This window comes from Garra rufa, chromosome 7 (assembly GCF_049309525.1).
Source record: "Garra rufa chromosome 7, GarRuf1.0, whole genome shotgun sequence".
Classification (NCBI taxonomy): Eukaryota; Metazoa; Chordata; class Actinopteri; order Cypriniformes; family Cyprinidae; genus Garra; species Garra rufa.
In genome coordinates this window covers 12,113,217-12,125,419 of record NC_133367.1, presented here as the reverse complement: position 1 = coordinate 12,125,419, position 12,203 = coordinate 12,113,217, and the positions used below count along the sequence as shown (strand labels likewise).

The 12,203-nt window shown below is 37.4% G+C and overlaps 1 protein-coding gene across 1 annotated transcript; it reads right to left on the bottom strand.

The window, feature by feature from the left end:
- Nucleotides 1-664: 664 nt before the first annotated feature.
- On the bottom strand, nt 665-11,773 carry camk1ga (calcium/calmodulin-dependent protein kinase IGa). Its single transcript, XM_073844085.1, has 11 exons — nt 11,626-11,773; nt 7,924-8,049; nt 6,030-6,104; nt 5,801-5,939; nt 5,599-5,722; nt 5,441-5,516; nt 5,250-5,362; nt 5,002-5,080; nt 4,819-4,906; nt 4,423-4,736; nt 665-1,316 (listed from the first exon to the last, which is right to left on the bottom strand). Exons 1-11 carry the CDS (start codon nt 11,709-11,711, stop codon nt 1,244-1,246), a joined length of 1,293 nt encoding a protein of 430 aa, XP_073700186.1. The 5' UTR covers nt 11,712-11,773; the 3' UTR covers nt 665-1,243.
- Nucleotides 11,774-12,203: the final 430 nt, after the last annotated feature.

Here is a 12,203-nt window from a genome sequence, read left to right as displayed (position 1 = left end):
CACTGATTTAGTCATGAATCAAATTGCTCAATCAGTCATGAAATGACTCGCTGAATGAAATGAATCAAATTGTGGACCAAGTAAGCCGATTCACTGAATCTAGTGGGCCGATTTGTTGACTCAATTGAATCGATTCACTGAATCAATAGGATCATAGACAATTCCATCAGGGAGATTCAGTCAACATTCTGAGTGATGATGCAAATGAATCACTGAATCAGAGTTATGAATCGACTCACTGAATTAGTCGTGAATCAAATTGTTGAATCAGTCATGAAGCGATTGAGTCGAATAGTGGACCAAGTGAGTCGATTCATTGAATCAAGTGAACCGTTTTGTTAAACTGATTTGCTGACTCAATTGACCCGATTCACTGAATCAATAGAATCTGAGTACTAAAAGTCTATAAATAACACTAAAACAATGCTAAAAAGCAGATAAAAGCATATAGGACTAAATGGCTAAACCTTAATTAAAATTATTTAAAATGCATTCTGTGTAAATATGACCAGAGTACTGCACTTTTAGACACATTTAGTAGGTATTTGGGTATTTTGTGCACAAAAATGTCCATATACTGGAGATGATACTACGATGCAATTCCAAACATAGCCAACTTTTGAAGGTGAAACGACATTAAAACACAGACGAATTCTCCAGGATATTATGTTGCTGTGTAAATCATTTTATTTGATTTATTTAACACAGACATACAGCAGCATGTTTCTGGATTACAGCAGGGCAAGTAATAAGCCCCTAAATGACAGATAAAATCATCTTATATGCATATATAAAACATAGATATAGATATTACAACAGTCAGTGTGAGTTTAAATAAGAAAATAAGTTTTAAACACTTAAAAACAGTCAAATCTGCAGCCGTTTACAGTAGAACAGTGGCACATGTGATCCGCCCAAATACGACTATCGTAAATGAATATACAGATAAAAATACAATAAACCAGCCTCTTCCTGAATTCCTGAGAGAAATGACATTCTCCATCTCCTCGAAATTATACTTTCGCTAGTGAGACATGAAGATTTGAGACGCAGACGTGTGCGATTGGCACTCAGTGCGATTTTCAGCTGTCCATGAAAAACACACACTTGATCGTCCTACGAGTGCAGGATCTGAGATAGACACAGAAGACCAGACGCCACACACCTGCACTGTCACGAGACGCTCAAACGGCAGGCCCGAGCTTTACTCACTTCACTTGATTGACAGCTGTCAATCACACCATTACATCACTGAGCAAACTCCAGTCTGAAGGGTCTGGCCCCGCCCATCTGTGCAACACGTCACTCTGTCCGATCTGAAACACACAGAAAAAATTATCATTTTATTTGACAATATTGACAATGAAATTAATTTTTACTTCAGCCAGAATCGACTTGCTAAATCAAATGAGTCAAAGAGTGGATTGAAGTGAGTCGATTGGCTGAATCAAGTGACCCAATTTGTTGAATTCACTCATCAAACACACTAAATCAATTCATTTGATTCACTAAATTAATTGAATCAGTCACTGGAAGAAGCGTATGAAAGAATTTTCGGTATCAGTTATGAATTGACTCACTGAATTGGTTATGAATCGACTTGCTAAATCAAATGAGTCAAAGAGTGGATTCAATTGAGTCGATTCGCTGAATCAAGTGCACCAAATTGCTGAATTCACTCATCAAACAAACTAAATCAATTCATTTGATTCACTAAATCAATCAAATCCATCACTGGATCAAGTGCATGAAAGATTATTTGGTATCAGTTATGAATTGACTCACTGAATTGGTCATAAATCAACTTGCTAAATCAAATGAGTCAAAAAGTGGATTCAATTGAGTCGATTCGCTGAACAAGTGAACCAATTTGTTGAATTCACTCATCAAACACACTAAATCAATTAATTTGATTCACTGAATCAATTAAACCAATCACTGGATCAAGAGTATTAAAGATTATTTTGGTATCAGTTCTGAATCGACTCACTGAATAAATCATGAATCAATTCGCTGAGTTGGTCATGAATCTACATTCTAAATCAAATGAATCAAAGAGTGGATCAAGTGAGTCGTTTCACTGAATCAAGTGCACCAAATTGCTGAATTCACTCATCAAACACACTAAATCAATTTATTTGATTCACTGAATCAATTGAATCAGTCACTGGATGAAGAGTATGAAAGATTATTTGATATAAGTTATGAATCGATTCACTGAATTAGACATGAATCGACTTGCTGAATCAAATGAGTCAAAGAGTGGATTCAACTGAGTCGATTCGCTGAATCAAGTGAACCAATTTGTTGAATTCACTCATCAAACACACTAAATCAATTCATTTGATTCACTGAATCAATTAAACCAATCACTGGATCAAGAGTATTAAAGATTATTTTGGTATCAGTTATGAATCGACTCACTGAATAAGTCATGAATCAACTCGCTGAGTTGGTCATGAATCTACATGCTAAATCAAATGAATCAAAGAGTGGATCAAGTGAGTCGTTTCACTGAATCAAGTGCACCAATTTCTGAATTCACTCATCAAACAAACTAAATCAATTCATTTGATTCACTAAATCAATCAAATCCATCACTGGATCAAGTGTATGAAAGATTATTCGGTATCAGTTATGAATTGACTCACTGAATTGGTCATGAATCGACTTGCTAAATCAAATGAGTCAAAGAGTCAATCAAGTGAGTCGGTTCGCTGAATCAAGTGAACCAATTTGTGGAATTCACTCATCAAACACACCAAATCAATTCATTTGACTCACTGAATCAATTAAACCAATCACTGGATCAAGCGTATGAAAGATTATTTGGTATCAGTCATGAATCAACTCACTGAATAAGTCATGAATCAACTCGCTGAATTGATCATGAATCGACTTGCTATATCAAATAAGTCAAAAAGTGGATCAAGTAAGTCGATTCATTGAATCAAGTGAACCAATTTGTTGAATTCACTCATCAAACACACTAAATCAATTAATTTGATTCACTGAATCAACTGAATCAGTCACTGGATGAAGCGTATGAAAGATTATTTGATATAAGTTATGAATCGATTCACTGAATTAGACATGAATCGACTTGCTAAATCAAATGAGTCAAAGAGTGGATTCAATTGAGTCGATTCGCTGAATCAAGTGAACCAATTTGTTGAATTCACTCATCAAACACACTAAATCAATTCATTTGATTCGCTGAATCGATTAAATCAATCACTGGATCAAGAGTATTAAAGATTATTTTGGTATCAGTTATGAATCGACTCACTGAATAAGTCATGAATCAACTCGCTGAGTTGGTCATGAATCTACATGCTAAATCAAATTAATCAAAGAGTGGATCAAGTGAGTCGTTTCACTGAATCAAGTGCACCAATTTGTTGAATTCACTCATCAAACAAACTAAATCAATTCATTTGATTCACTAAATCAATCAAATCCATCACTGGATCAAGTGTATGAAAGATTATTCGGTATCAGTTATGAATTGACTCACTGAATTGGTCATGAATCGACTTGTTAAATCAAGTGAGTCAAAGAGTCAATCAAGTGACTCGGTTCGCTGAATCAAGTGAACCAATTTGTGGAATTCACTCATCAAACACACCAAATCAATTCATTTGACTCACTGAATCAATTAAACCAATCACTGGATCAAGAGTATGAAAGATTATTTGATATAAGTTATGAATCGATTCACTGAATTAGACATGAATCGATTTGCAAAATCAAATGAGTCAAAGAGTGGATTCAATTGAGTCGATTCGCTGAATCAAGTGAACCAATTTGTTGAATTAACTCATCAAACACACTAAATCAATTTATTTGATTCACTGAATCAATTGAATCAGTCACTGGATGAAGCGTATGAAAGATTATTTGATATAAGTTATGAATCGATTCACTGAATTAGAAATGAATCGACTTGCTAAATCAAATGAGTCAAAGAGTGGATTCAATTGAGTCGATTCGCTGAATCAAGTGAACCAATTTGTTGAATTCACTCATCAAACACACTATATCAATTATTTTGATTCACTAAATCAATCAAATTCATCACTGGATCAAGTGTATGAAAGATTATCCGGTATCAGCTATGAATTGACTCACTGAATTGGTCATGAATCGACTTGCTAAGTCAAAGAGTGGATTCAAGTAAACCAATTTGTTGAATTCACTCATCAAACACCCTAAATCAATTCATTTGATTTACTGAATTAATTGAATCAATCACTGGATCAAGCGTATGAAAGATTATTTGGTATCAGTTATGAATCGATTCACTAAAATGGACAGCTGACCAACTCAAAGACTATTTTTGCTACTGGAGTTTACAATTGAACACAAATCTACTATTTTATCCAGTATTTTTTGTTGGCCATGTAGACGTCAGATTTGCACCTGTTGGCGGCGCAGGGCAGATCCGATTCGGAGCGATACACATGTTGCCCCGTCTCACAGATGACCAGTGCGTGCATTGGCTCGCTGTTGCAGGCCTTGAGTGGGCCCCGCCCACTGGTGACATCAGCCTGTGGCGACAGGGTCATGTGACTGCACGAGGGGTTCCCATTGGTGTCCAACTCATTGGGAGGCGGGCCGGGAGACGAGACGTCCAGCACCTGGATGAGTGGGGCTGGGGCCGCTGGCACGGGGTCCGCGTGGGCCATCTGGAGCCGTCGCATGTGACTGACCACCACCGTCGCATTAATGACTCGCTGAAACACATGAGCACACCGTCATACGGATATCCAGAATCATTCATGAATAAGACAATATGGAATTTGCTCTCAAACTCACCTTCCATTTGGATTTGGCAAAGTTCTTCTGGATCTGCTCACAGACCGAATGAATGATGTTGTCATTGTGCGCCGTGGTTCCAATGATCCTGAACAAACAGATCGTTTATTTATGGTTTATTCATCAACCAACATATTTACTCATAAATCAATGTCTGCTGAGATTCTCAGAGATGTTCCTCACCATGGATGACTGAGCGCTTGCTCAGTGGTGAAGCGTTTACTAGGGTTTTTCTCCAGCATGTGTCTGATGAAGTCCTTTGCTGCAGAGATCAAAGACATTGAGAGTTTAATCACAATTATTGACAGGGGAAAAAGAGAGGTTTAAGTCTGAATAATCTCTACAGGAGGTGATGTTGTAGTACAGCTGATGGCCTCCAGGTGGCATCATTTTTATAGGGCTTCAGCGTCTGTAGAGTGTTTTCAACGCACCTGACTCAGAGATGTCGTCCCAGTACGGTGAGTGGAAAGCATATTCTGCCTTCATGATTTTGGAGAACAGGCGCGTTTCGTTCTCCTCGTAAAAGGGCGGGTAGCCGCTCAACCTAAGCAAACACATAAGAGATTAAAGGACAAACACAACTGACTGGTTCTCACGAGTGTCTGCATGAGCCCGAACTCACAAGATGTACGTGATGACTCCGATAGACCAGCAGTCCACGGCTTTACTGTACGGTTTCTGAGCCAGAACTTCTGGAGCTGAGGAGAAACAACAGAATTATGAGAATCAGAAACACTAAAGGCAATCCAAAAGACGTCTGATGTTGATTTTTCTCCGTACCAACATATCCGGGTGTCCCACAGGCTGTGGACATCACACCGTGATCGGCCATTTTGGACAGGCCAAAGTCGCTGATCATGATCTTGGCGTTCTCGTCTGGAGTGTAGTACAGCAGGTTCTCAGGCTACAGAGACAAAACCAGCGTTAATGGCGTTTAATCAGAAACTCAACCATTTGTCAATCGTCTCAAAATCTTTCTCACCTTCAGGTCTCTGTGGACGATGCTCTTCTGATGGAGGTAGGAAACGGCCTCCAGGACCTGTTTGATCACACGACTAGCGTCTTTTTCCGTGTAAACACCTCGATCCAGAATACGGTCAAAGAGCTCTCCACCTGACACCCTTCACACACACAAAAAAAAAAAACACATTAAAACGATGCTGAAAAGATGTGTGTGATTGTGTATATGTGGGGCATTGTCAAACACGTACAGCTCCATGACCAGGTAATAGTGTGTCCTCGTTTCGTAGAAATCTTCCAGTCCCACCACATTATCGTGCTTTATGCTGAAAGACAGAGAAGGGGAGACTTAGAAACATTGAGAACATGGTGTTTGGTGCTGGTTTGTAGAGTTGTGTCAGTAGTCTGTGGTGTGAAACGCGGAGTCAAAGGTGTTTGCGCTAATGGTCTGTGGAGTTTATAGTCTGTAGATTTTATGGTTGATGGTCGATGGTTATGTCAGTGGTCTGTGATCCATTTTTAATGGTGTTTATGTTTGTTTGTTCTGTTAATGTTTTCCATCTGTAGCATTTTGGTGGTTAGTTGTGTTGTTTATGGTCTGTAGGGCGTGTTTTTGGGCTATTGTGTATATGTTTGAGGTTTGTAGTCTGTTCTGGTCTGTAGTTTGGTCTGTGGTGTTTATGGTTTGTGATAATGTGATAATGGGTGATGTTGTTTATGTTTGCGGTCTGTAGTCTGTTGTGGTCTGTAGTTCGTTCTGTGGGGTTTAAGGTCTATAGGGCACTATCGTGTTTATGTGTGATATTTGTGATAATGGGTGATGGTATTTATGGTCTGTAGTCTATGTGATAATGGTCTGTGATAATACTGTCAGTCTGTAGGTCTGTAGTTTGGTCTGTGGTGTTTTTGGTCTGTAGTCTTTGTGATAATGGTTTGTGATATAATTCTGATTATGACCTAAGCATTTAGTTTAGTGGTCTGTGGTGATTGTGGAGTTTATGGTCTGTAGGGCATGTTTAAATGCTGTCGTGTTTATGTTTAAGATTTGTGATAATGGTGATGGTGTTTACGTTGGTCGTCTGTAGTGTTTATGGTCTGTAGAGCATGTTTAAAGACTTGTGTTTATGTTTAAGGATTGTGATAATGGTGATGGTGTTTATGTTTGTCATCAGTGGTGTTGACATTATCATGCTTTATGCTGAAAGACAGAGAAAGGGAGACTTAGAAACATTCAGAACATGGTGTTTGGTGTTGGTTTGTAGAGTTGTGTCAGTAGTTTTAGGGGTTGTGGTCTGTGGTGTGAAACGTGGAGTCAAATGTGTTTGCGCTAATGGTCTGTAGGGTTTATAGTCTGTAGATTTTATGGTTGATGGTCGATGGTTATGCCAGTGGTCTGTGATCCATTTTTAATGGTGTTTATGTTTGTTTGTTTGTTTGTTTGTTTGTTCTGTTAATGTTTCCCATCTGTAGTATTTTGGGTGGTTAGTTGTGTTGTTTATGGTCTGTAGGGCGTGTTTTGGGGCTATTGTGTATATGTTTGAGATTATATTGGTCTGTTGTGTTTATGGTCTGTAGGGCATGTTAATGGTTTGTAGTGTAGGTGGTGTTGATGTTAATGGTCTGTAGTGGTAATAGTCTGTGATTATAAGCAGTCTGTGATGTCTGTGGATTGTAGTGTTGGTGATATTGGTCTGTGGTCTTTACGTTAATGGTCTCTAATATTTATGGTCTGTAGTGTCTGTATATTGGTGATCTAAATGTTTATTTTAATGGTCTGTGATGTTTGTGTTAGTGGTCTGTTAATGTTATAGTCTTTGTCGTTGGTGATGATATTGGTCTGTAGTGTTTATATTAGTGGTCTGTGATGTTGGTTGGGGAAAGTTACTTTTAAATTGCTCAACTAATTCCGTCAGTTCAGTGGTCTCAAACTCAAATCCTGGAATGCCCTAGCTCTGCCCAATTTAGCTTCAACACACACCTGCTTAATAGTTTCTAGTAATCCTGAAGAACTTGATTAGTTGGATCAGGTGTGTTTAATTAGGGTTGGAGCAAAACTGTGCAGAGATATGGCCCTCCAAACGTTGAGGTTGAGAGCTCTGCGTTAGTTAGTTAGTTAGTTAGTTAGTGTCTTGTTTTTTCTCGTACCTCCTCAGCACTTTAATCTCATTCTCAAGGTTCGAGTGGTGCAGCTGTTTCTTCTTCACACACTTTAGGGCGTAGAAATTCCCCGTCTTTCTCTCTCTCACCAGATAGACCTCAGAAAACGAGCCCCTGCAGAAACAGTAGAACATTTTAAAAGATCATTTGAACCACATTAACAACAACAGAAGCAGTATGTGAAGATCTAAATGTTGGCTTTAAGTTGTTGACACCGAGATCAGCACTAATCTAACCGCACAAGGCCATGCTGCGTGTGTCCAGCCTGTTCCTGTGAAGACATGAACCCACCTGCTCTATCCTGAGTCCCACGAATAACCGTTCTAGAAGGAGGATTACGGCGCATTATATAAGAGACCCAATGCTGCCACAATGCCTTTAATCTAGAACACCCTTGCAACCATGCTTGGCTCATTCTTAAACCATCATGTTTGAAAGGAGACCCCTACAGCAGAGATTATTACCCTTGTCACCATTTGTCCATTGACAATTGATGATTGTGATTAATTGAAGTCAGTAAAATCTTACCAGCTGTCTAAACTGTGCTGTAATCGACACAAATGTGTGCAGAATCCAATTATGGCACTCATTCTAGAAGTCCATAATTGAGAAGAACTGGTCTATAAACTAAACACAGTTAGCACAGATTCGTCAGATTTAGTTCTGCTTTGGAGGCAAATAATGTGTCCCTGTAGTTCAGCTTGGTAAACCCTTGTACATTGACCCCATCAGTAATCCTTTAATTGACTAGTGTCAGGATGTTCTCCGATGTCCGTCTCATTCACCTGCAGATGAAGATTGACAGGTGTTGAGAAAGACAGAGAGAGAGAGACCCACTAATGCCGGCACGGTCAACAAACTACTATAGCAACTTAGAGATACTTCAAAACACTTCATCACTCATGAATGTCTAATAATATCTCATAAAGCCTCAATAATTCACCTCTAAATTTCATAATACTCCAGATTATTTAGCAGCACCTCATAATACTTTATGTAACTGCTCCGTAATGTTTCTTCAGAAAACTTTCCTAATTTTCCTAGCTTCCTAACGCCTTATAGCGCATCATAAAGCTTCATAACCCTTCGCAAAGTGTCATATGAGCTTAAATTGTCTCTCAAAGCTTCATAGCATGCCTTTAGTGGACCTGTTAATAAAGCTTCAAAACAAAAAACTTCCTAACACCTTATATTGTCCTATATTTCATAAAGCTGCATAACACCTCATAATGCGTTGTAACCCTTAATAATGTGACGTTCGATCTTAGTGCTTCTTAAAGCTTTATAACACTTCGTAACAGATTGTATTGGTTCATAAAGCTTCATAAAACATCAAAGCACTGCTTCGTAATGGTTCGTTATGCCTTGCAAAGCTTCCTGACACCTTATGGAGCTTCATAACAACTTACAATGTTTTCATATCCCTTCATAAAATCCAATTTACTCCACAGTGCCTCATAATAATTCAGTATAGCCCTGGAACTCTTTCTAGCTTTTGTAGCTTTATAACATCTCATAACTTTTGTAAAGTGTTGTAATGGCTTATACGGCCTCTTACTAGATGACAGCTCTTAACCTTTATGGCATTTTTGGAACACTTTTTGCTTTATAACAACTAATAATGTTTCAGAATACTTCTTAAGACTTCATGGCAGCTCATAAAAGCTTCATAAAACGTCATGAAACTTCACAATTCCTCATTTAATGGTTTGCAACTTCCTTAAAAAGCATTGAGTGCTCCATAAAGCTCCATCAAGTTTCATAAAGCTTCACAGCAGCTCATAATGCTTCATAACCCTTGATAAACTGTCAAAAGAGATAAAAGTCCCTCTTAAAGCTTCATAGCATTTCAAAGTGCTTAGTAACAGCTCATAACGCTCCATATACTGTAACTTCAAAAAGTGTCATAAGAGATAAACGTGCCTTATAAAGCTTCATATCATTTTAAATCACTTTATAATACTTCATAACCCTTCATAAAGTGGTATTAATGATAAAAGTCCTTCTTAAAGCTTCATTCCAAAGTGCTTTATAATACTTCATAACAGTTCATAATGCTTCACATAACTTAAAAAAAGTGTTGTAAGAGATAAGTGTCTCATAAAGCTTTATAACACTTTATAATGCTTCATAGCAACTCATAATGGTTCGTAAGTGATAAAAGTCCTTCTTGAAGCTTCATAACATTTCAGTGCTTTATTATAATGCTTCATAACCCTTCATAAAGTTTTATAAGTGATAAAAGTCCTGCTTAAAGCTTTATAACATTTCGAAGTGCTTTATAATGCTTCATAACCGCTCATAATGCTCCATTTAACTTATAAAGTGTCATAAGTGATAGAAGTCCTTCTTAAAACGTCCCAACATTTTGAAACACTTTATATTTCTTTAAAACACTTCATAAAGCGTCATAAGTGATAAGTCTTTCTTAAAGCTTTATAGCATTTTGAAGTGCTTTATAATGCTTCATATAACTTACAGAAGTATCATCAGATACAAAAGTGTTTCTTAAAGCTTCATAACGTTTTATAACACTTTAAAATGCTTCATAACCCTTCATAAAGTGGCATCAGTGATACAAGTCCTACTTAAAGCTTTATAACTTTTCGAAGTGCTTTATAATGCTTCATAACAACACATAATACTTCATAACCCTTCATAAAGTGCCATAAGGGATAAAAGTCCTTCTTAAAGCTTCATAACATTTCGAAGTGCTTTATAATGCTTCATAACCGCTCATAATGCTCCATTTAACTTAAAAAAGTTTTATAAGAGGTAAGTGCCTCTTAAAGCTTCCTAACATTTTATAACACTTTATAATGCTTCATACCAACTCATAATGCTTCATAACCCTTCATAAAGTGGTATTAACGATAAAAGTCCTTCTTAAAGCTTTATAACATTTCGAAGTGCTTTATAATGCTTGATAACAGCTCATAATGCTCCATTTAACTTAAAAAAGTTTTATAAGAGGTAAGTGCCTCTTAAAGCTTCCTAACATTTTATAACACTTTATAATGCTTCATACAACTCATAATGCTTCATAACCCTTCATAAAGTGGTATTAACGATAAAAGTCCTTCTTAAAGCTTTATAACATTTCGAAGTGCTTTATAATGCTTGATAACAGCTCATAATGCTCCATATAACTTACAGAAGTGTCATCAGAGATAAAAGTGTCTCTTAAAGCTTCATAACGTTTTATAACACTTTAAAATGCTTCATAACCCTTCATAAAGTGGCATCAGTGATAAAAGTCCTGCTTAAAGCTTTATAACATTTCCAAGTGCTTTATAATGCTTGATAACAGCTCATAATGCTCCATATAACTTTAAAATGTTTCATAAGAGATATTACATTTCAAAACACTTTGTAAAGCTTCATGAAGCATCATAGCGCTAAATAACTGTACAATATTCTGTCTCACTGCTAAACGGTTCCTCCAGGTATCTCTCAATAGGAGCAAGAGGATGAAAGGCTTCATTGATAAAAATGTCCCCTGGCCCCCAATCCGTTAATCTGTGTCTCAGGCTCCGATTAGCACCGCTGTGGAACGCATGTGTCTCCGCTGAGAGATAAAGCTGCTAATCCTATAATAGCAACCTCAACCTGGCAAAAACACCTTCACGAGCACTGATCTCTGACTGAGCATTTCAGTATCTCCTCAGAAACAAAATGTTCGATACTTACGACCCAAGAACTTCCTTGAAGTCGAAAATCTCCTTGATGTTGCTGGTGATTTTCTTCCAGCTGCAGTCGATCTCCTTCCGACCCATCGTGGCTCAGGTTTCTCAAACTGACTCCTGCGGCAAACACACGTCGTGAACACAGATGGGTTTGTTAATTCGCGATGACACTTACATAAACATCACATAACTGTTCATGCATGTAATCCCTCTGAAGTGTGACTTCACTCTCGGCCACACTAATGAATGTGAGTTTTAATCTCTGATCTTTGAGCTTTCTATGTAGGTTATGGTATTAACTCTCACACTGACGTCCACGCAAACCAAACTAAAAAACTAGTTTTATATTTGTTAACATTAATCAATAGCTGTCGTTACTTAAAAAAGTAATAATGCATTAAAATTGAACATTGCATTTCTTAATAGACTGTGAACTAACACTGTGTTTTTACTACACTGTGAAAACTAGTAACCTGCACTTTAAATTAGTTATTTTTTACCATTGATTTAGAACAAAAAAAATTGTATTTGGCTTGATTCAGTGATACTGATACATTTTTTTATATTATTTCTTGTAAATAT

Coding starts and splice junctions, on each gene's coding strand:
- camk1ga (XM_073844085.1), bottom strand. CDS start 11,711: ATGGGTCGGAAGGAGATCGACTGCAGCTGGAAGAAAATCACCAGCAAC. Junction 5,081..5,249: donor GGACGACATCTCTGAGTCAG/GTGCGTTGAAAA, acceptor TGATCTCTGCAG/CAAAGGACTTCATCAGACAC. Junction 1,317..4,422: donor CTGCCCTGCGCCGCCAACAG/GTGCAAATCTGA, acceptor TGTGTGTTTCAG/ATCGGACAGAGTGACGTGTT.